Source organism: Brachyhypopomus gauderio, chromosome 17, assembly GCF_052324685.1.
Source record: "Brachyhypopomus gauderio isolate BG-103 chromosome 17, BGAUD_0.2, whole genome shotgun sequence".
In the NCBI taxonomy this organism is placed as follows: Eukaryota; Metazoa; Chordata; class Actinopteri; order Gymnotiformes; family Hypopomidae; genus Brachyhypopomus; species Brachyhypopomus gauderio.
The window spans coordinates 11,267,471-11,291,118 of record NC_135227.1 but is presented as its reverse complement, the minus strand read 5'-3'; the positions used below and the strand labels follow the sequence as shown (position 1 = coordinate 11,291,118).

The window sequence follows — 23,648 nt, the reverse complement described above, 5'->3', positions numbered from 1 at the left end:
CTTTCTTCATTCTGAGAGCTCCTTTCTGAAAGATGCTGTACCATCAAAATGTTTAATGTTTTTTCCCCCCACCTTAATGTATGACTAATTAAGAGGCTCCCAGATGGATTTTCAGAAAAAAGCACGGGTCTCAAACACCACTCCTGAAGAGATTTACATGTAAGTACACATACTTGCAAATAGAAGTTTGTTCTGCTTTGTAGGAGTGCATGCGGTTCTGATGTCTGTTCTATTATTCTTCAGCAATGGCCTAAGAATTTAAGTAGGGGAAATAGGTGTAATAAGGTTATCTTCTGCATCGATTGTTCAGTTGTGTTTGGCCGATTGTAGGGACAACACTAAAGACCTCACAATTTATTCAAGCATGACCTCAGTATAAAATAACAAAATACCTATGTGCAACACGCACCAGAGAGGACTGAGCATGCATTTGAAATGTCTTCTTTCTGCCTAATGAAGGCATGGCTGCAGATACAGCTCTCATCATGAGGATTAAAATGTTTGGGGCTACTGCCCCTGGAGCTCAAGGCCCTGATCTGGAGTGAATGACACAAATATGTTGCTGCTTTTCTAAGACAGGAAAAGTCAATGGGTTGTAAACAGTCCAATCAATGAATCATACTCAATCAGTCAAGCAGGGATGGATTTGTACTGGAGCATGACAAAGTCAGAGCAGAAGACAAGCACCTGTCTCTTTCAGGTTTATCACACGTTCAGCTAATCTGGATTTGCTGTCACCCAATGGCCAAGGCAACACGTGGACTACAGAGTGAAATACTCAAAACAAATTTGCCTTTCTTAATTACCATGCTCGGTTTGTGGGTTCAGGTGCATTTATTTGTATCTTATCTTGTTGAAATGATAAGTTAGTATTTTAATATTATTTAAATAGACAATATACTTTTTGGACATCAAGAAACAGATAAAAAATCTTATTTAATTACTTTTCTAGGCAGTTGCCAGGTTGAATTCCTGCCCTGACAATATCATTGTCTATCAGAAGATAGATTATACCTGCAGTGCAGCTAAGACCATGAACACAGTTACAAATCCTTCAAAACACAGGTAATTACAGCTGTAATTGTGCTGTAATGTTACTATTCAAGTAAAACTGTTTATACACCCATTATATGTATGCATTCCTTACTACATAATATAGTGTATAAATAATAGCATCGCCTCGTGTCAGTTTACTTAAGATCGACTTCTAGTATTTTTAGGATAATCTGGTTAGGAAATAATTTGTGTTCCGTGAAATGCCGCGCACCGCGTGTACTCTAAACTGAGAGCGTTTGTTAGTCTACCAAGACTAAAGGCTTCCACATTATTCTGCCGCTCGTACTGTGTGAAACATTGGACTCAAAGAATTTTTATATTTCTCTTTGCTCAAAAGCGTAGAAAAGGGCTAGTTTACAACTTTTGTTCTGCATTTCAGCTCGCTTCAATGGGGAGACCGATGAAAAAATCACACGAACACCGATAGTAAGGAGGATCTACATAATAATAACTGAATATCCAGGTTTCTGTTGAGATACCGCATGCTTTTGTGTTTGCTTAATGCGTCTGGTTCTCACCGATACCGCTGGCTTACAAAAGCGACAGAGTCCTTTAATCTTCCGCTGTTTTTGACGCAGCCACTTGTTTTCTCTGGTAAACAGGGTATCACTACCCCGGTTTACCGTGTGCTCTCCGTGCCACACTGTCCCAATTCGTCCCCGTTACCGAATCATGACAGTACTGAATTTCTCATTATTTTGTTTCTACATTTGTCTGCCCTTCTGTGCACGCAATCATTCTGTAATTTAGTAATATCTGCACCTCTGTTGTTGCACCCCTTAGAGAACACTGTCACGGGTCAGCAGAATAAAGCCTTGTATGTTAACGCTAAATAAGCCCGTAACTACGTATCATTTATACTGAAAGCATGTTCAAATATAATCAATTTTGATGGAAGGCAAATCCCTGGACTAAATCTAAACTTTCTTATACTATTGTCGTCTTGCGTCAAATTTCTACGCCGAGGTACCTATACAAAATGCATTTAGGACACAAATACATTTTATGGCTTTTATTTTTATGGACTAACAGAAACATTTATGGTAATTAGGTAAGTGATTTATTATATGGTAGGTGAAAGTTAGCTACTGATCAGCAGAAGTTAGGTTAAATGTCAAAAACTGAAATTCTATTTAGCAATTTAACCTAAATTATATATAACTGGTGAAATTCTAGCTAATGGATACAATCTAAAATACATATACAGCTTGATATATTGACTTTTTTGCTGTTAGCTAGTGAATATCTGGTATTCAAGAATTGGCATTTGCTATACATTGACATTACAGTTAATATGTGAACTAGGACGTGATTCAAGGTACACATTAAAATATTTAACCATTAATTTGCTTTAATTTAAACAGTTATTCCTATCTGTACTTTTTCTATACATTTAACTTAAATGATTCTTCTTATCTTTTTGCTTTTACGGAAGCAAACTATTAAAAATAAGATTCCCTATGCAGTCCTTTTGTTTACAAAAGGCAGGTCAAAGATCAAGCCTAAATGTCCACAGTAATATTAGATCCACATCAATTTCTTTGAATATTCATGGAGTAGTAGACTAATTGCAAGCCCACTTACACCAGCTCAGAGTGAGTGGCTATACAAGTGGAGACGTGGATGAGTCAGGATGAGACTAAATGGGATCAATTTAAACTACTTAAAATCAGACAGTAAACCTAGTCCTTGGTTCCATCTGAATTGTAGTACTGGACAGGTTCAATCTGTGAATTTTAAACTGCCAGATTAAGGATCATGACATGCTGTAAAAGCCTGCAGTAAAATGTAACTATCACAGACTCTTGTCTTTTCCTTTGTGATATATGAACTAGACATCATGGAAAAAACAGACAGGCTTAAAATGATCAAGGCATGCAAAGCATCTTTTTTCAGTGGAATCACTTAGTTTTGTTAAGAGAGATTGTTTTTGTAAATGCTGTGATATCACACACATGATCTGCTCCATCCTCATAGTGCAAGTTATGATCAGTACTCTTTTAGTTTGTAGTATGTGTTTATATTGATGATTAGAAAAATCATTGGAGAGCAGTATTATCTTCCTATTATTTTCATTAGGAATTCATTTGGAATATATTTAATCAATTTCTATATATTCCTACATGAATACATTTGAAATCTGATGTACATAGAGCAACAAAGAAAACTAATGAAGTCAGTGTCACTCCTAGCGTCAGCCATCTTCAGCCACACCTGTCCCAGCTCTGCTCAACCCGTCTCACCCCTCACACTCCACTCCCACACGTCCACTCTGCATGTCTCAATATGGACTACAAAAATACCGCCTGTTCTTCAACTGCTCTTTGTGAGGCTTCACCTCCATGAGCCATTTCCCCTGCTGTCTGTCACGTGCTGTTCACTGCTTTTACCTCTTTGGACTGTTTATGGATTTGGTTGTGCTGTTCATTGATCCTGAGTATTTTGTGAGGTTATCTGTGTTACTCTTAATTGCTTTCAGCATGTTGTGTAGTTCCTCTACACAACACAACATATTTTGCTTTTACATCCATGCTGCTTAGTCTCTGTCTCCTACAGCATGTTTAGAAGTCATTTCTAGTCATTGACTTCATCTAGAATTCCAGTGTGAAAATGAACGCATAGCTACACAAGATACCCACAGTGCCTGAAATACAGCTTTAGTATCCAGTGTGCCTTCAGCATCCCCAGAGTTACTCCCAGATGGATGTGAGCCATTAATAAACCTCCATTTGTTAACATCTCTTTGTAGTAGTCTGTGGTGTAAAGAGGGCAGATGAAATCATGGCCTTGCTCCAGAGATTAACATCCTCATAAGACTAATAAAGAAATGAAGGTGCTGTATATTACTAATGGCCCTGGAGAAGGTTTAGCACAGGTCTCTGAATGGCAGATTTGCAGGATGTTGAGTATGGTTCAATACACTTACTGCAGTCATGCTTACTCTTCAACTATTTCTATCCCACATACACAAATGCACACACACACACACACACACACACACACACACACACACACACACACACACACACACACACACACACACACACACACACACACACACACACAAACTGTTAGCTGATTAGTCTTACTGATTAGTCAGTAAGTACATCAAAATGTTTTGTGCATATTTTTTTTAGTTGAGAAACTGATCAGTCTAAACCCTGAAGCATCACCCATGTATACATAATACTTATCTCTCTTACACCCTCAGTATTTCAGTAGGGCTACATTTCAAATACTATGATCAGTATTAACACAGGGAGTCCAACTGTTACAATGGGACCCCACTGGGAATACTGACCTTTACAAACATCTTGGGAAAGTCTGTGTCCTCCAACAGATGTGTTCTGCAGAAGGTTCTTGGATGGCTGTCTGCAATGCGGCCATATCCAATGTAGCTCTCATCTGGATGATTAAACGCCCCTCAGCCTTTTCCTTCCAGAGCTCAGCAGTGTCATCAAACTGCTTCCTTTGACTGCTTCATAATGGCCCAGCTGCTGTAAATATGCCTATGTAACACAGACCATATCCGCTATTTCTAAAAAAGAAAAAGTCTGACTATCCAAGCATGCCTCTGGGTCATAGCTTCCTTAATGATTCATACAAATGAAATGGCTTTTTGAGAATGTGGATATCAGTGTAACTCAAATTAGCACTGTAGGTCATGAGACTGTGAATGAGTGGTCTTGGTCTTCTGGGAAGACTCAGTTATTGTTCACAAGACTCACCTAAGTATTTGAACCCATTTGATGTCACTGGACACTATTTGTAATTTGACTGTCCTGGTTGATAGCAGTTAAAAATAATGGGCTTAACTTTATACACTTTGAAAACTGTCTAGCAAATGCTGTGGTAGCATGTTCAGCCAATTAATATGCTTAACCCTTTCTGTCAGCATTATACAAGAGAGCCAATCGTACATCCCAAGGCCTCGTAGTGCCACCACACGTAGTCTTCAAACGGATTAAAGCCTGTTAAGATATGGCCTGAGAAGCTGCATGCAGGGCGAGATGAGGCAGGTGTTTGGTGGAGCGCCCACCACTGCTGTTGAGAGAGCGTGCGGCCAGCTTGAGTCAGCATGCCTGTCCTTGACCATCTGGTCAGCGTGCCTGCGGCATTTCGGCTACAGCTCACCAATGTTGCCTAGTGACTGTTATTTAATGACTAATACTGATTATCTTTGAGCAACTTGCGATTGCTCACCTTGAACCCCTGTCCCTGGTTCACGATCATGATCGGACCTAAACTTTCCTCATTAACGTCGGCCTCGGCGGGATGTCCTGCTAAATATGAGACCTTTTTTGACTCAGCTGCATTATGTGCACATGTGAATCAATGAACAGAAGGTATGAAGACCATTGCACAACATTCTTTCCATAAACAAGACCCTTTATCCAGTCTTAAATCACCTGTGATAGAGTGACTTGCAAATGCATTTGCGTCACATTGCTGAGAAATGCACTTGGCCCTTGAAAAGCATCGTTCCTTGTTCAAACAGAAGCACACCAGCACAGTGCGTGGCTGCTCACTGATAAGAGACATTTGTTTACCCATGAGATGGTCCCCATTGTTTACCATTGTTTCCTGTCTTGATCAGATCACATGAGCATTTTAGAGATGTGATGTAGTGTTGTAGTAAAGACCATTAAAGCAGAGGCCAAGGCAAAAGTCTGGCTGAGTCTAAGAGAAGAAAAAATCTAACATAAAACAGAACGTTTCCGATAGTGGTGCTTCATCGGCTGTGCAAGCAAAGTGCTTCTGAATTTCTCAGTCCAACTTTAGCCTATTGTATCTTTTGGAAGAATATAAGGTTTTTCTCTGTATCTTCTTCTATAAAAGGTAAATTAAAACTTAACATGGCTCACAAATTCTGAATGAACAAACAGTATGTTTGCGTTCAGAATATTCAAAGTTGTACTGAGTACTCGGTATTTACTTATGGTAAAAGCTTAAAAGCTGTTTAAGTTGAGTTCGCTCAGGATGCAGCAAACTGGGGCATCCATCGCGGGTCCAGTGAGTGGCAGCGTGAGCGTAAGACTAAAAGTGCCTTCACTCGTGTGTCAGTGAATACCTCATCACTAATTCATCTGTGCCTCTCAGAAAAGAGCTTGGGCTATTTTTAAGGCAGAATGGTCCCAAGAAGCAAAGTATGGAAGAATTTCCTGGGTTCTGTGTAATGATATGTAGCAAATATGGATCTTATGCACAAAGGGTCCGTGTAGCTGCAGCTAATCAATAGTTTGACTGACACCAACTAAGTAAGGATTGGGAATCAGTGTGCTTCTGTTTGCACGGATCATAAACAGCAGCCACACAGGCCCACTGAGGATAAGCTAGCTTGCTCCTGATCTATAGTACTGTGACCATAACTGTTCCCAGCATAGCATAACATTGCACCTCAAAATACTAATGGGCCTAATAATTAATTATAAAGCTAGCAGTGGCACGTTTGCATCAGGAAATTGCAATAACAGCTGATCCCCACACCCTTTGCTTGTGGCCATATTCACATGTGCCATTTCACATTCCCGGGCGAAGAACTCATTTAATGTTAGGTCACAATCTCTCGTCAGATGCACTAGCTTACACAAAGAAACCAACCAAAACAAAGCCCTAGAAACAATCGAAAGTGACTGAGTTTGATTTCTAACTGACTGAAGGGCACAGCGAGGGCTTTTGCAAATGGCCTCACACCACCACCGGCTCTCGCACGGGCTGTGGGGTAATGTGACTGGACAGTTTGGGACGAATGGACAGCTGAGTCTGAGGTTAGCTCCCTGCATTTTTACAGACCATTTCATTTTGATTGTTTGCCCCCTGATTTTCCTCCTGCTTAGTCAGATTTCCAGTGTAGTGGCAGGTCTGGACAGTACCATCTGTCCAAAGCAAGGGTAGCATGAAATGAATGAAGCATCTTCTCAAGCCACCAGCTGCTGTCATGGGCCCAAGCATGCTCAGAACAGGCTGGCGGCACAACTCTGCCTCATGTCCATGTAAAGGTCAGACTGGCTGGTATCCATATCAGGTTTCTAGAGTCCTAGTTGGAGGGCAGTTTTCTCCACTGCACTGGATATACCCTTTGGGAATGAGGTCAGTTCTCTTTAGGGAAGATTTAAAAGTAGACTTCAAAGACTTGGCATAGCAACTAAATGCTTGAAGATGCAGCTTGTATTAAGACATTTAGCAAGAAAGGTCGCCCCCTAGTGAATTTGATGTTTATTGGAAGCTTTTGGGGGTGGTATTCAAATCATGACCTTAACTATTACAGACTGAAACTGAAACAGCATTAGTCTACTGTAGTACATATGAAGTGACATGATAAAGTTAGAATGATGGACGAATAAGTATGGAATTTGAACACTAATGAGTATGAATATGCTGTTGTTTTTCTAAGTTAGCATTGGAAAACTATTTAATGGTGACATTTTAGTAAACTGAGCTAATATCTGTCAAATTTGTGAAAAACATTATTTACTGAACTAACTTTCAATTTACACAAGAGCAGAAAGCTGTATCTACAGGTTGTATCTTTCAATTGATTTCCATCTATAGTGGTGCAGGGGTACAGGTTCTGCTGTGTAGAAGGGCTTTCAAGTGCCAGAGAAGTGCAAGAATTCCTCACCCTGTCTCCCCTCCCTTCCAGCTGGTTATGTCATTATCGGGGAGGAGTCTACACCACACTGAGACCCAGCCCAAGACCAGATGATGCTCTATGTTTCCAAAATGTTGAGAAATCAGAGCAAAAGTATGAAATCAAAACAAGAATAAAATTGGATGTTACTCCACAGGGCTTTTGGTCACTACTGTTACACTGTTTTCAGTAGGCTATTGGTCGAGATTGGTCTTGGTTTCGTGTACTGTTCACATACTGCATACTGATTTGGGGCCCAATCAGTACGCCAGTAGTATGTACTAGCCTATTTCCAACAGAGCTCCAGTCCTCCAAGTGTTGCGCTAGTAATCGATTAATGATATGTTTACCCAAAATAAGTTCTTACGTGGACATATTATTGCAAACTGTTGATCATTTTAGTTAGGGTGCTACTAGTTAACAACCCAAGCCAATCCTCCCTCATTGAAATATTGTATGAAGGTGTGTTCCACATGTTAATTAAAGGCAATAAAAACAGGAAATCAGGAGATTCCATACCTATTTGTACTGAAAATGAATTTAAGACCACAACACCAATAACCTTTCTGATTTATTGAGTAACCATTAGCATTTTTTCGCTAATAGGAGTCACCTTTTGGCACGCCCCACATTTTGACACGCCCCATATTTTGGCACGCCCTACATTTTGACACGCCCACACCTGCGGTTTGCAGGTACTTATACTTGGATGTCATTTATTCATGTAGAGTTCTTTAGAAATCTTAATTCTAAAGAATTTGTTACAAATTTGTTGCTACACCTTGTACTTTGGTGAAATAGTTAAAACGCAAAACTGCAGTTATATTTTAGTAAGGTTTTGCTCAAAGTTTGGTGTTAATTGAATTTGGTTTTAATAAAGACCCGGGCCTCCAGACCTGTAGGAAGGACATAGGCACACCACTGGGTGTTCTGCTCCTGAGCAATACACTGGATCCCAAATGTCCCTAAGGGAACTGCGTTGTCTTAATTCCTTCTAGTACAGCTGGAACAAGTAGTCTGTAATGGATGAATGGCATGAACGTCAAGTTCAAAATGACTATGAGCTCAGCGACTGCATAACCCTGTTGATCACTCATTCTAAACATTCTAAACAAAATGGCTCTTGTATGGTGTTTGCAATGTTTAAGGGTGCTTGATTTTCTACTACATCAGCCTCACTTCGCGATCACCTCACGGCAGCCTGATGTGGCCACACACACACGCCGACCCCCAGCATGATCCGAAACTAAAGGGGAGCACAGTAACAAGCACAGCTGTCTGTGAGTGTGTGTGTGTGTGTGTGTTTTACCCTCCAATGGGCCCCAATGCAAGTCCCCTGCACCTGAAATTATGTTAGCTCTTGTCTTCCAAAAGCAATCTGTTGCCCGTCTCCCTGGAAACAAAAAGCCACGGTGACGGATGGGCAGTTCCTCATGCTTTGGACATGCCACTTAAAGCGTGTTCTGTGTGATGTGAGGAGAACAACACATCACTGAATGAAGCGGAGAAATCTGCTTTATCCAGCACCAACCAAGTGGGCAGATTCTGGTGGCTTGGTGTCTTTCTCTAAACAAAACCTTGTGTCGTTTTCAGAGTGATCATTGCCCATTTTTGCTCTCTGCCTTTTGCTTGCATGGCATAGTATGGTATAAACAATTGCCCTAAAGTCACAAGTTATACAAACTTAACTTTTATGATTGCTGAAAATAATTATAGATAGAAAATCCATACACATTGCCAATACATGAAATCTAAAAGTTCAAAAATGCTTATAAAACCAAGAAATGGTAAATGTCTCCCCCTACTGTAGCAAACAGTTCACATATGCCCCAACTATAAGATGTTGCATCTAAAATATCCTACTACAAAAAGCTTGACATATAAATCTACATTAAATAAGATTATAAATGGATAAATACATACTATTATTATTTATTCTTATACTTATACATACTTTCATACTTTACTTAGTGCACATGTTGTTGATATAAAGGTATGAGTTTAAAGTAAATTGAAGTCAGGGCTACTAGGATGTATGAGGTCTTATGTATTATGTAATGACTCATACTTTCATTGTGAATTACTCAACACCAGCTGAGGGAAACTGTATGAGGGACATTTTTTTCAAAAATGTATTTCTGTCATAGTGACAGGCCTTACCAAATGACATTTAATTTGACTCCAAATGGAGATGTTTACACCTTGTTGCAGGAGACATAGGGGCTAGAATCATGATTAGCTACAAAACAAAGTGTATAGCTTACAGTCATGGAAAATAAATACATTTGTGCCCTTTCTGCCTCGATCATTTTCTACCTGAGTCATTTTAAACTGATCTAGATATAGAAACTGGTCATTCATATTGCGGTGAGAAAGCACTCTCAAACGATGCCCTCTCCCCCTGCCCCAGCCCCACTCACACCACCCTGTTCTGGGCCATCAGGCAGTGACTCATATAATGGCACTTAGTGTTTGGTGCAATTTCAGTTTGATACAAGTTTAATGTACTCAATAATAAATGACCTAGAAGACAAAGTCAAAGGCCAAAATGTGCAACATATTTTACTTTTTAAATGCCTTTTCCCACACTGTTTAGATTTGGTCTGTATTATGTGATTTTGAAATATTTATCATCATACATCTATTCTTTCCATCTAAAAACAGCTTTCTTGCCATTTTGTGAGTCTGTAAATCAGGGTTTGTGTGTAGCAATGTTGGGAGTGTAAACAACACAAATTTCACATCCAGAGAGTTTCGAATTCCTCCCCATCTGCAACTTTATCTACCTTGTTCTTGTAACATTGCCACCTGACAACACGTGACCAGACCATTGCAAAAGTAATGTTGATGTAGACAGACATTTCATAATCTGCTGAAGTTCCAGCCAAAGAATGGATCACATATTTAAGCAGCCATCATCTGCACAAGGCCATGCTCCACAGCATGTTCTGAGTTCTGAGTTTTCCACTGTAGTCACTGTGTTCTTGTTCCTCCAGGACCTGAGGCATCATGGAGTGCCGTCTGTTCAAAGCACTTTATGTGAGCAGCTGGTAGGAGCAGGGCAGAACGGAGAACAATGGATGGAGGCCAGGTGGAGAACTCCACCCTCACTGCCAATGCATCAGATGCCCACCTGGTCACGCACAGCCTGTGGGAGGTCATCACCATAGCAACTGTGTCGGCCATAGTGAGCCTGATCACCATCACCGGGAACGTGCTCGTCATGCTGTCCTTCAAGGTCAACAGCCAGCTGAAGACCGTCAATAACTACTACCTGCTGAGCTTGGCCTTTGCTGATCTCATCATCGGGGTGTTTTCCATGAATTTATATACTTCCTACATACTGATGGGCTACTGGTCGCTAGGCAGTGTGGCATGTGACCTGTGGTTGGCCCTGGACTATGTGGCTAGCAATGCCTCAGTAATGAACTTGCTGGTGATCAGCTTCGACCGCTACTTCTCTATTACAAGACCCCTGACCTATAGAGCCAAGCGCACGCCCAAGCGTGCGGGCATCATGATTGGCCTGGCGTGGCTCGTGTCGTTCATCCTGTGGGCACCTCCGATTCTGTGCTGGCAGTACTTTGTGGGCGAGAGAACGGTGCCAGAGAGGCAGTGTCAAATACAGTTCTTCTCCGAGCCTGTAATAACCTTCGGGACGGCCATCGCCGCATTCTACATTCCTGTTTCAGTCATGACCATCTTGTACTGTCGGATATATAAAGAGACAGAGAGGCGTACTAAAGACCTGGCAGAGCTGCAGGGTGCCAACCCTTCTACAGACGCTGATAGTAAAGCCCAGCCTCAGAGGGCCATCATCAGGTCCTGTTTCAGCGACGCGTCCAGAGAGCAAACTCAGGTGTCCTGGTCGTCGTGCAGCCGCGGCGGTACCAGCAACCCTGCGTCCATATCCACTGGTGACTGGTCCAAGGCTGAGCCGCCCGGAACACTCGCCAGCTACGCATCCTCCGACGAGGAAGAGGAGCAGCCGGCGTCGCCGGGCCGTCCGCCGGCATACGGGAGCCACGGGGGTGGCGGGAGCAAGACGCCGCCGTCCGACGACGGTGAGCGGCTGAGCACACGTGAGGGTGAGACCTTCTTCCCGTCGCCAGCCAAGGCCGGCTCACACAAGGGCAGGAAGGGTGTGTCGTACAAGTTCCGTGCGGTGGCGAGAGAGGGCGACGTGCTGCAGACCGGGAACGGCGAGCCCGGCACCGGCGGCTCCTCCTTCTCCTCCGCCGAGTCCATGAGCACGCCATCGGCAGCGTCGTCGGCCAAGCCCGCCGACGCAGCCCTCAAGAGCCAGATCACCAAGAGGAAGAGGATGGTCCTGATCAAAGAGAGGAAGGCGGCCCAGACCCTCAGCGCCATCCTGCTGGCCTTCATCCTCACCTGGACTCCTTACAACATCATGGTGCTCGTCTCCACCTTCTGCTCCGACTGCATTCCGCTCTCGCTGTGGCACCTGGGTTACTGGCTGTGCTACGTCAACAGCACGGTCAACCCGATGTGCTACGCCCTCTGTAACAAAACCTTCCAAAAGACCTTCCGGATGCTTCTCCTCTGTCAGTGGAAGAAGAAAAGGGTTGAGGAGAAACTTTACTGGTACGGGCAAAACCCCGCTGTTGCCAGTAAGTTAACATAAGTGCATCTGAACCAGAGGTGGGGACTCGAGTCACATGACTTGGACTCGAGTCAGACTCGAGTCATTAATATTAAGACTTTAGACTTGACTTGAAAAAATATTCAGAGACTTAGACTTGACTTGGACTTTTACACCAATAACTTGGGACTTGAATTGGACTTGAACCTGTTTACTTGCAAATACTTGATTTTTTTTACCCCAAATCTAAATTTTAAAACGCATATTAATATTTATAAAGTGCGCCCCATTAATTTCATTTCCGTCCTTCTGACGCAGACCGGTCCTCTGCTTTTCCACACTCTGTACGTGTGTGTGTGCATGAGCTGCAGCACAACCAATCAAATGGGGTGTTGGCGTACGTAAATTTTTACCGGGCGGGGTGTAAAATGGACTCAAATTAAGTATTATATCGCGATCGATCGATCGCCAGTGGTTGGTGCCAGAGCGAACTAGTAACTCGTTGAATCATAGATGTGGATCAGAGGTAAATAAACTAGATTTTTTTCCGGCGTGAGAAATCGGATGTGTGGCGTGAGAGCGTGTGAAGACGGTCAAATGCGTGTGTCTCACGCTCAATGCGTGAGGGTTGGCAACCCTGGGTTCTGTATCTGAACTCAGGAAAGAGAGCCTCTCTCTGTCACCATCATAATATCCAGTTCTATCTCAGCATGGATTGTGTATTTGAAGACATCTACGTCGAGAAAAAAATATATTGACAAAAGTGGAGCGAGTTTTCAGCTATGGGGAATTCATTCATCGTGCACAAATGACATACAGACTTTTGACCAGCAAATGCAATGCAGAATAGTTTACTGAAATGTCTAAAGTTGCAGATTCCTGTTAATTGTTCAGTTCTTATATTTGTTTGTCTTGTGTCACTCATGTTCTCCAAGAAACCAGATAAGAGAAGAGAGGGAAAATGCTGTTATGGTTCTTTGTATTGTACTGTGAAAATATCAGCACTTTTTATTTGAACATGGAGTTCTACTTCTGACTTTTTCACAGAATATTTATTTCTGGAAAATTGTAGTTTAAAGTATGAATATTTTTGCAGCTAAGTTTAACAAATTGAACTGTGCAATAAAGAGGTGTAATTTTAATTTTTTTTTATACTTCGTGTTTTCAGTTGCACGTTTTATCAAGATTTGAGGAGAATACAGATTTAAAAAAGAACGCATGTCTATTATTTACATTTAAAATATACCTGCAACATTGGTAAAAAAAAAAAAAAAAAAGACTCGAAAGGACTTGAAATTCCAAGTTTCAGACTTGGGACTTGACTTGACTGTTGCCTGTCTTGACTCGAGACTTGACTTGACTTGAGTGTCTTTGCTTGAGACTTGACTCGGGACTTGAGGTGTAAAGACTTGGACTTACTTGAGACTTGCAAAACACTGACTTGGTCCCACCTCTGATCTGAACAAAACGGAGCATACCTTTCTATTCTTTGATATTCTCTCTCAAATACAGAGATGGGACTTGTTTACAAGCAGATATTTTAAGTCACCACCACTGGCATCAGTATGAATGAACATGAGAATATAATCATTATTTGACAGTGTTGCTTTCCAGTGTTGTTTTCAAGCACATCAAGGTTTCATGGTTTTCTCACATCAGGTGTCATACATTGGCAAAATAATGAAATGCAAAAAGTGATAAATTATTTTTTATTGTTGCAGGTGTGCATTGCTAAAAGAACAAATATGTAAACATAACTCTTGGTAAATAATTTGTAATTGTTGTGCTGATATTTATGCTTGTTGCAATTTTAGTCTTAAGGGCTATTATTGTTTTTGCTGTTACAATTTAAGTTGAATATATGAAAATGGTTCATCAAGAAATAAGAGCTATGAGCTCAGTAATGGCAACAAAAAGGTATTGGCTTATTATAGCGCGTGAGGTTTGTATACCCATCTTCCAGGCCAGGTTTAAAAAATCATAAATTGTACTCTTTTAACTTGCATAACTGAACTGGCAGAGAGATATATTGTAAGGGCAAGCATAAACACAATAATAAACACACCATGAAAATCCATAATATAAATGATTTCACAATGCAGGTGACCCTATAGGTACAGAAACTTTCATGATCAACCATTTCATGTACAGAAGATCTTATTTGCTGTTTTGTTTATGTGTAATTTGTGATTGTAACTGTGTATGTCTCTATTTAAAAAAATATAGATTTGTTTAACACATCATTGTGAAACTCTGTGACTACCTCACAGCAATGTATAAAAGAATCTCAAGAGCGACCCTCTAAATCATTGAGAAGGAAATATTTTTATTTTAAATAATTTAATTCTGAAATTCGCAGATAACAGGCCTTCTTCCCATTTCTTGATTCTTTATCAGCTTTTAAAGACCGATTCCAAAAAGGCTTGGACGTCTGACGTAATAAGGTCAGAGCTCATCTCTTTTGCAGTCTGAATGGACTATTTTGACCATGTCTGAGGGCTTCACCATCATCCAGGCGTACTTGCACAGGTGTTCCTTGTTGCAGTCTTTCTGCCAATAGATGACATTGCGGCGGTTCAGGTTGGCACCCGCGCACGCATCGTACCACCACCCGCCGCCTGCCACGCCCTGGAACTCCAGCCTGGCACAGTTCTGGAAGTAGTTGTCATTGTCGCGGTCCTTGGTGGTGAAGCGCTGGTTGTCGTGCAGGTAACTCTCCGGCTCCAGGGTAAGTGCGTCCACGGCCGTGCCATGGAACGGGCCCAGGCGCAACCGGTACTGGGAGTCCTCCCCCTCCACCAGCACTGGGTCGTACTCGCCCGTCTTGGTCACGGCGTCCTCGTCCACCAGCTTAATGCCCAGCTTGTAGCGCACAGAGCCGCTGGTGAGCTGGTGGATGTGCTCGTTGCCAAGCCAGTGGTTCCCGACGAGGCTTCCAAAACCCACTTTGTATTCTTCCCACGGGCGGTCGAAGTCCACGCTGCTGTTGACCGTGATGTGCTGGATCACGGTCCAACCACCTTCCTGCATGGCGCAGTAGACTGCAATGTGGGTGTCTGCGGGCCGGATCAGGTAGACGCCATCCGGCGCTTTGCCTGCAGAGCTCTCCCACAGCTCGTAGCAGTCCCTGGGCATCTCTGGTGTGTAGAAGCAGGTAAGAATTCACCAACACATACAGGCACGCATTTGCTGTGCTCATCACTGTTTCAACCCAGAGAAGAATGCTTTCTACATAAAAGCCTTCTGCTTGGTGACAGTGCGTGCTTGCATCCACCATTTGCATTTAACTTGTTGATTACTGAGAGAGATTGTGTTTAGTGTCTTATCTGTATTTCTCTTTCAATGGATTCTGATTAGAGGGTTGTCTTGAATAAGGAAAACAAAGGAGTCTGACATTTTGAGTATTTGCACCAAGATGTAGAGTATTACGAGACAGAAGACTCCTATCACGTACTTACATGCTGCAGTGGGTACCTGCGACCTCATGTGTCAAAAGTCAGTAGCGTCATGTAGTGGAGTTTGAACTGGGTGTGGTGCCATAAATCCACTCAAAACAAATTGGTATATCTATAAGACCTTCTTTGAAACATTTACAAGCACGGTAATAAACAGTCCTCAGAAATTAAGAGATTTAAGGTTAAATGATTTAGCAGTAATTATTATTTATTGTAGCCATTACTGGAACCTTACAAAAGCAAAAAGTTCAGCTCTAAAATGCTCTAACTGCTATATGAGTTTATTGTTGGCCATACACAGACAGCTTTATCTATTCTTCTAGTTGCCTTATTAATTCTTCTAATTCGTCTAATGCCTTATTAATGTATATGGTGTTTTGGCCTTACTTATGTCATGCTACATTTAAAGTTATTGTAAACAAACACCATGGCTCGTACCTTTATGTCCGAGGTTTAGGATGAATTTGTGTTCTTCTGGAGCAAGCAGATGGATGTTTTTAGCAGGAGGATGTACACCTAACACCCCACTAGAGATGAGTATGCTGAAGACAGCCACCATCCTGCCCCCCAACTGCTCCATCCTTTATGCCCATTTAACAAGTAGAGGGTGAGAAGAGTGAGAAACAACATTACAAGCATAACATCACAATGCATTTTTGTAGAGTATACTGTGAGAATTTGATGCAGTTTGAGTGCAAGAAATAACAGTAGTACCCCACATTTAAACTCATTGAAAATATCTTTGTAATGGAATCATTTTTGTTCAATTTACCTGGATGTCTCAAAGCCAGTAAAAAGGATACCTTTTACTCACCTACAGTGTATCATGGCTATGTGTGTGCTGTAGGGTACTTGTGACGGATAGGACACCTACTATGAAATGAGAGCAAGAGAATGAGTGAGAAAGAGAGAGATCCTCGTAGCCAACTTCAATCTCAGAGTCCACACAGAGGCGGCCACTTCTGTATACTACACAGGGCCTGTCAGGACTGGACTTCAGACCCACTCACAGTCGCGTCACACAGGAGCACACCAAGGGTTAAAGCCTTTTATCTGTGTCATCTGTGATAGGGCCATGTTGGACAGAGCTATTCCACATGCACTGCAATCCCACTGCAGAATGTGCACAAATGTGGCCTAATGAACATTTAATTTTTGCATTCTGTTGTTGCTCTGTCATCATGTTACCAATGCAGTTTATTAAGATTCATGAAGGCAGTTCTCCTCTGTGTTTTACCCAGTTTCTAGACTGGTTATGAGTACTGAGTACATCATCTGATATGAAATGGGTGTCTTGAGCAAGATTACAGAATAAGATGGACATTTTACTGCCCCGAGTGGGTCCCCTCATTATCTTTTTAGGCAACTAACTGAAACACTGAACCAAAATTAGTAGATGGCTCAGTTGCAAATGTATGTGCTTGTAAACTGACTGTACAAACAGATGACATGAAATTGACATTGTGTTAAACATAGATTATAACCTTTGCCTAGGTTTTGCAATTTCATTTGAGCAACTTGCAGCAATCCATAAATTATAGTGGTCTGGTGAAATTCATTTGATTGTTCGCGAAATACAACTTGCACACAGCATGTCATGGCCTGGTGGTAGGGAACTGGTCTTGTGACCGGAGGGTCGTGGGTTCGATTCCCAGACCTGAGGCCATGACTGAGGTGCCCTTGAGCAAGGCACCTAACCCCAACTGCTCCCCGGCCTAGGGCTGCCCACAGCTCTGTGATCCACAGCCCCCTAGTAATCACTAGTGTGTTGATGTACATTTGATATATTGAGAATATTAGGGATTGCATATTTGATTGTACATCAGAGTTAATAATTACAACACGACCGTGTAAACATTCATAAAAAAAATAGAAAACAGTAAATTATTTGTTGACGTGACATAACCTGAAAAAAAGTTGTATGCAAACACTTACAGAAAGCTATTTTAGTTATTTTTAAAATGTGAACTGCAGTTTGAGATATGGTGGCCAAGGAGCAAATACAGTTTTAAATAAAAAATTGACAGCTTTTTAAAAAGTTAACATTGTTTCTAAAAAAATGTTTTTTTTTAAGTGACAGCTTTATAGGAAACATGACAGTGAAAAAGAGCTGTTGCTCTTTTCCCCAGGAAAATGCTATCAACAAAATAAAAACATGCTGCAAATAAAAAGCTTTATGGGAGTCAGACTTTTTTGAGACTGAAAAGTGCAACAATCATGGCTGTCAGGACAAATGGACCCTTTGGGGATTTTACTCTTAATGTCAGTACGGTTTCAAGTGAATATGTATTTTCATACAGTTTTGCCAGAACTGATTACTTAGGTTCTGGTAAGCTTGTACTGAGTGCTGACTAACGTTACACTTATTAGTTGCTAGCCAGCAAGCTAATGGTTACCATGAATGGCTTTCTTTCTGCTCTTCTGCTACATTGCTAGCCACAATGCTTTAAGGGTGAACATTTAACTTGGTTGTTCTCATCACTACTGTTGACGTATTTACTGAAGTGTTCAATACGTTTATGTTGAGATACTGTTGGTCGGCTACGTGTTAAACTAATCAGGATTTTATTTGCTTTTATCACCGTCAAGTTCGTACCATCCCTGGCATGGTGATTACCATGGCGCAGCTAGCGTAGCTATAAGTTTCGTTTTGATTTTCTTCCTGGTTCTGTTTGCTCTTTTCCTTCCATGTGCTTTTATTTTCATTCTGTTGGTTCTGCAACTCATTTTGATTTCGTAGTCTGCCCATTTTGCATTCATTATAAGTAGTTAATGTGTTGTACCACTTATTTCCTTCCGTTATATAAAAATGACTTCAAAAGGCCACTTGGCCTGGATCTTCTTTTAATTTTAGAAAGAAGTGTGTATGGCAAAGAAAGGTTACCTGTATGTTACCTTTTTGATCTACAGCACACAGGTTTGGGTCAGAAGGCTCAGAATCCGAAACGCTGATGATTCTAAAGGGTTACCAAACATTTTCACAACAGTGTCAAAAAAAATTTGCTATTTGTATTTTACATGTTATGTAGTGTTTTAAGTGTTAAATTTTAAGTACAAAGGCAAAATGAATATGCACCCAAAAAACATGCACCTTCACCAGTAGTTTATTTTAAAATTTCAAAACTCTTTTGTAATTCACTAGTTTGCTATTATAAGCAAGCATCTCTCACTACTGCTACAGATGTGGTCAGGAGCTGTGCTTGTCCTCTGTAGGATTGTCCAGCATAGTGCCATTGCTGCCCCCCACACATCCTCTGACAGCTCTCACTTGTGCTATACTTAGCTTGCACTCCATAAACTACCATAACAGTGCAGCCAAGGCTGTTGCCATTTAAAATACTCACAAGGGGCTATTACACGTCTCAGTAATACTGTCCTTCACGTAGTGGATAATCTCAGTGACTGAAGTTGTCTTGGCATTACAAAAGTTAAAGAACAGTAAAATGACATGATAAATGGTTTATTAACAGTAAAAATATTATCCACTGATGAACAAGAATAAAAGCTTTAAACTAAAAATTTGCATTTTTTCCTCCGAGTCAATAAATAATGCCATGGTTTAAAAAAAAAAGAAATTTGCATAGAGTTACTTAAAAAACTCAAATAAATAATAATAATAAAAAACATGACAGCACTCCAAGCAAAACAGTGTTACAACAAAGTGGACTTGAAACCCAGAACAGCCCAAGTGAGTAAGGCATTGAAGTAAGGCACTGGAACTGACAATGATGTCAAACAGCTTTGTTTTCTCAAATTACAAATGCTGATCAGGTTTGTGGCAAATTACATGAGACACCTATTCAATAAAGACCTGAAGTGGGCAAATTGGTTTCATGCAGAAGCCTGAGTAACATGTCTAGCTTAACACGTCCTAGCTTAGAGGAGTATTAAGTCCTCCTCCTCCTAGCTCCTAGAGGAACACTACCTCCTCCTTGGGCCTCCCTGTGACCATGGCCTCGAGCCCCGCCACCTGGCTTCGCACGGCTTTTGGGTGTGGCAAAGAACTTGGTCATGAGCTCGGACACATCTGGAAGCTCAGGGTTGGGATTGAGCATGTTCATTGACTGTTCCATTTCCTATGTAACCAAATACAAGACATGTGTCACACAGTAGCAGCTAATTAATATGTACCAAAATGGAAGGATGAGGATCACTGAGATTCTGGCTATGTTTATGCTAACGAAACTGAATATTGAATGTATTAAAGAACTGGTCATTGGTAACTGATAAAGCACATGGCCCAAGTTATGATTTAGCCCTTCATATGTAAACAGCTACTTAAAGAGGGATGGAATGTGGATGGGTGGCAATGGGTTTGGGTGGAAACACATACCCTTCTCACCCCTGGATCGTCTGTGTTAATGACCTTTGGCAGGAGAAGGATGATCACAAGAGGGAGCAGCATCATTAGAACCTGAGGAGAAAGAATGAAAAATGAAACGCTCCCATCTTTCAATGGTGGGTTACATTTTGAGAAGTCTAAGCTGGCACCAGATGTCATCATACTGAGGCTGGAACACGAACACACACACACACACACACACACACACACACACACACACATACACACACACACATACACACACACACCACAACACCAAGCCTACCATGGGATTCATAAAGAAATCAGACCAGCCCCAGGTCTCCCGTTTTATAAAGTAGGAGTGAAGTCCTGTACATCGCATCTGAAGAGGGTAAGGCAGCTGCACAACCTCAGACATCCTGATGTAATTGACTCTGCGTGCACTGCAAACGAACAAGTAAATTAATCTATTTTAATACTGACATTATTCAAACAATCTAAAAATATATTTATACACATGCAGTCAAAAAATTACTACAACCAACTGAAGCTGCCACTTCTTGCTCCAAATTCATTTATTTTTCTTCAGGCAAAACAATGTTACACTAAACTTCTGGGTCTTATTTAGGACCCATTTTTCTTTATGCTATACCACTATATCAGTTGTCTGAAACCAACACTGCACATTCTTCAACATCTAACAGCTGCATGTTCCAACAGGGAATGCCATGTTGGCCTTTGAGCAATTGCTTTTGCTATAATTAAATATACAGGTTATCCTTTATGGTAGTTGGAGTCTTCAAGAGTTACACAAGAATTACTTTAGTAACATAAGGCACAATAATAACAGTGAAGAACATGTACCAATGAATTCACCAACTTACCGCATTTTTCCATTGGTAGTAATGTCAACTCTGACAGGTTCGAATCTGTAAGTCGGGGAGGCAATGTGGACCACATACGACCCAGTTGGTACATCATTTACGGTAAAGGTTCCATCAAGTCTAGTGGGGATAGAGCAATGTGGTCAAGAAAAAAAATCCGTGTAACTATATACATGTTTTTGACTCCGTATGTGTTTATCTAGCTGTTCGTTTAACGCTCAGCGTTACGGAGAAAACCTGATAAAGCCGACGTGCTCCTCTCCATCAACTAACACCACAGCGTTAGAGATCCAGTCTTCTGTCCGTACTCCATACACAATCGCACGGCCTTCGATCCTGAACTTTTCGTCACCTGTCGATACTTCCACGGTCTCTCCTATGAACCCAATATGTTCCCCGACGGAGTAGCGCCTGCACAATCCAAACAGAACCGTGAATATTAAAGTCTTAGCGACAACTAAGTTTTTTAAATGCATCTTTCCCCAGAAGTTCCTAAATATATCGTTTATATTTAGCCAAGTTTATAATGTAAAGTCATTTTGTTAAATCCAAAGGCCAAGACCGTTTGACGGGCTCAGACCAGACGCCGAGTAATGACGTCAAGAGCCCAAAGTTTTAATAGGATGCGCTTGATTACCGCAGATGTCGGACACTGCTGCACAAATCGCTCTCAGTTTTCTCTCTTTTTGTAATTATTTGATATTTTTTTATGTTCCTAGTAAACACTTTATTATAGTCTACTAGATCAGTGACAATACATGTAATTTTTTCATCTAGACAGAAAGTCTAACTCTAGAGACAAGCGGCTTTACTGTAGCCTATAGGCTACGTTATATTTTACGCACAGCTGTTACGTACAGCTATTAAAAATTGCTTTAATGTTTTTTTATTTCATAGTTATATAGTTGATATTTTTGTGTTTTTATATTTAATAGTTTATTAGTAGCCTATTTTATTCTGAATAAAATGCAGTGAATTAATGGTTTTGTTTGAATAATCTATTTCGGTTTGCATTAACGTGAATTACTTTTTAGAACTAAGTGAAACAATTCACACAAAACCAAATGAGACATGAGTGTATCTGTCCTGAGGGCAACGAAGACCGAAAGGAAATACTACATAGTTAAATGCATTCCACCATTTCAATTCTTGACACCTTTGAAGATATTTGGAGAGTTTCAAATTTACAGTGTTGGAAAAATAAATCTCAGTAGGTTACTAATATTATTACCATTTTACCAAGAAAGTACATGTACACGGTAGTACATGCTACATACCCAAAAAAGCTTGTTGGTTGTTTTCATCACCAATTCCAGGAAAAAGGCACAAAACGTATAATTTTGGACCTAGTTTGGTGTTTTTGGGGTCATAGCCCTGAAACGTGTGTCCTTCACGTCATGGTCCAGCAGTGCTGGGATGCAATTTGTAGTGAAGCAAACAGAATTACTGTCGTTGCTGCTTGTTTGGGGTCATTGTTGAAACTGTTGAACATCTTGACTAATATTGTTGCTCTTCTGTATGCGCCCAAATCCATGGTCATGTGACACTATTTTCTTTCACAGGAAACAACTGTTTTCATCATGACAGTGTAAACTGGCAGCTGGTTGATGGTTTCTTACTCATCACTATCATTTACAGAGTGAGTTGTTAATCGTTTTTGATGCTGGGAAATGTTTTATGTAACAGGTGGCTGACAGTACAAGCATGCGGCCACTAGAGGGAGGCAACAAGCCAGCAAACAATCAGGGGCTCATTAGCCTGATTCCCATCCACCCCATATAAGCAGCTTCACAAAGCCCAGTCTTTATAAAATCTTGGTATGCTACACACACGGGTTTTGGTGGTAATGGTATCAGTGATTTTGGGTTCTCTTGAGTATTTTTCCATCTGTGAGGAATAGTTGTCCCTTTTGTGTGTTTTCAGTTCTTTCCAAAGGGAAGTTTTCCTCAGTCCTTTGAGTTGTGTGTCTGTCTTCCTGTCAACTATACCTCCAGCTCTTTGATGGCTCACTCTGTCAAGGCCTTTAGTCTAGTGTGGACCCAGGTTCTATTCCCACACCTGGGTAACATGTGGATATTCCCTTTTTTCACACCCTTTATTTTCCGTGGACGTTACAGGGAGGTTGGCCCCCCTGTAAAGCTGTCCCGTCTGGTTGGGTGAGCCGCCGGTTGTCTCACATCTCCACCAAGCACTCCTCTCCCTTACCAGCTTTCAGTTTTCTCCCCAGTGTTGTATCCACTGTATAACACACCGATGGAGTGAACTGAGTGGTGGTGTTCCCCAGCCTACATCTCTGATATGAATCCCCCTTTAGTTGAAACCCAGTTTGGTTGTGGCTTTCCTTATCAAAATTCTTTTTCTCAGCTGAGGAAAAAAAACTGTACAATTCTGCTTGCATAGGCCTAAGTATTATTACACATTTTGCTGCCATACCAACTGGAAATAATTTTCAGGACATTCATCTTGGCAGTTCAGTTCTGGGCTGTTCAGGTTGGGTTGGTGAGTGTTTGTGGACTACAATTGTGAAGTAGTGCCACAGACTCTTCTTGTGTTCACTGTCCTCCTAAAACATGGATTGTCTCCAAATGTTTAGGTACATTTTTTTTTAGGTAATAAAAAAACCCAACGCATTTATATCCTCAAAAGGCGTAGTCTCAAATCTCCCCACTAGGTGGCGAACTACCATTATACTTTGCTACTGCATGCAGTAGCTAGA

At 41.2% G+C, this 23,648-nt stretch overlaps 3 protein-coding genes across 7 annotated transcripts in view; 1 reads left to right on the top strand and 2 right to left on the bottom strand.

Moving 5' to 3' along the window:
* The window catches only part of chrm5a (cholinergic receptor, muscarinic 5a), a 14,534-nt gene extending 958 nt beyond the window's left edge, over positions 1-13,576 (top strand). The window contains exons 2-3 of one of the 4 annotated variants that reach the window (XM_076978389.1): positions 94-159; positions 10,684-13,576. In XM_076978389.1, coding sequence (XP_076834504.1) covers positions 10,764-12,332 — 1,569 coding nt within the window. In that variant the 5' untranslated portion in view covers positions 94-159; positions 10,684-10,763 and the 3' untranslated portion in view covers positions 12,333-13,576. Of the gene's footprint in view, positions 160-1,429; positions 1,483-10,683 lie in introns of those variants that run through there. The other 3 variants (XM_076978387.1, XM_076978391.1, XM_076978390.1) reach the window with 3 other exon arrangements.
* A 434-nt stretch (positions 13,577-14,010) lies between these two features.
* LOC143480626 (fibrinogen-like protein 1-like protein) lies at positions 14,011-19,046 on the bottom strand. Of its 2 annotated transcripts, XM_076978393.1 has the most exons (4): positions 18,630-19,046; positions 16,560-16,618; positions 16,184-16,326; positions 14,011-15,427 (listed from the first exon to the last, which is right to left on the bottom strand). In XM_076978393.1, the coding sequence occupies exons 2-4, from the start codon at positions 16,571-16,573 to the stop codon at positions 14,736-14,738; spliced, it is 849 nt and encodes a 282-aa protein (XP_076834508.1). In that variant the 5' UTR covers positions 16,574-16,618; positions 18,630-19,046; the 3' UTR covers positions 14,011-14,735. The 2 variants fall into 2 exon arrangements, with proteins under 2 accessions (XP_076834508.1, XP_076834507.1); XM_076978392.1 differs by having other exon boundaries at positions 16,560-19,046.
* A 143-nt stretch (positions 19,047-19,189) lies between these two features.
* Positions 19,190-21,533, bottom strand: emc7a (ER membrane protein complex subunit 7a). The gene is made up of 5 exons (XM_076978394.1): positions 21,170-21,533; positions 20,933-21,052; positions 20,353-20,491; positions 20,079-20,159; positions 19,190-19,821 (listed from the first exon to the last, which is right to left on the bottom strand). The coding sequence occupies exons 1-5, from the start codon at positions 21,406-21,408 to the stop codon at positions 19,633-19,635; spliced, it is 768 nt and encodes a 255-aa protein (XP_076834509.1). The 5' UTR covers positions 21,409-21,533; the 3' UTR covers positions 19,190-19,632.
* Positions 21,534-23,648: the final 2,115 nt, after the last annotated feature.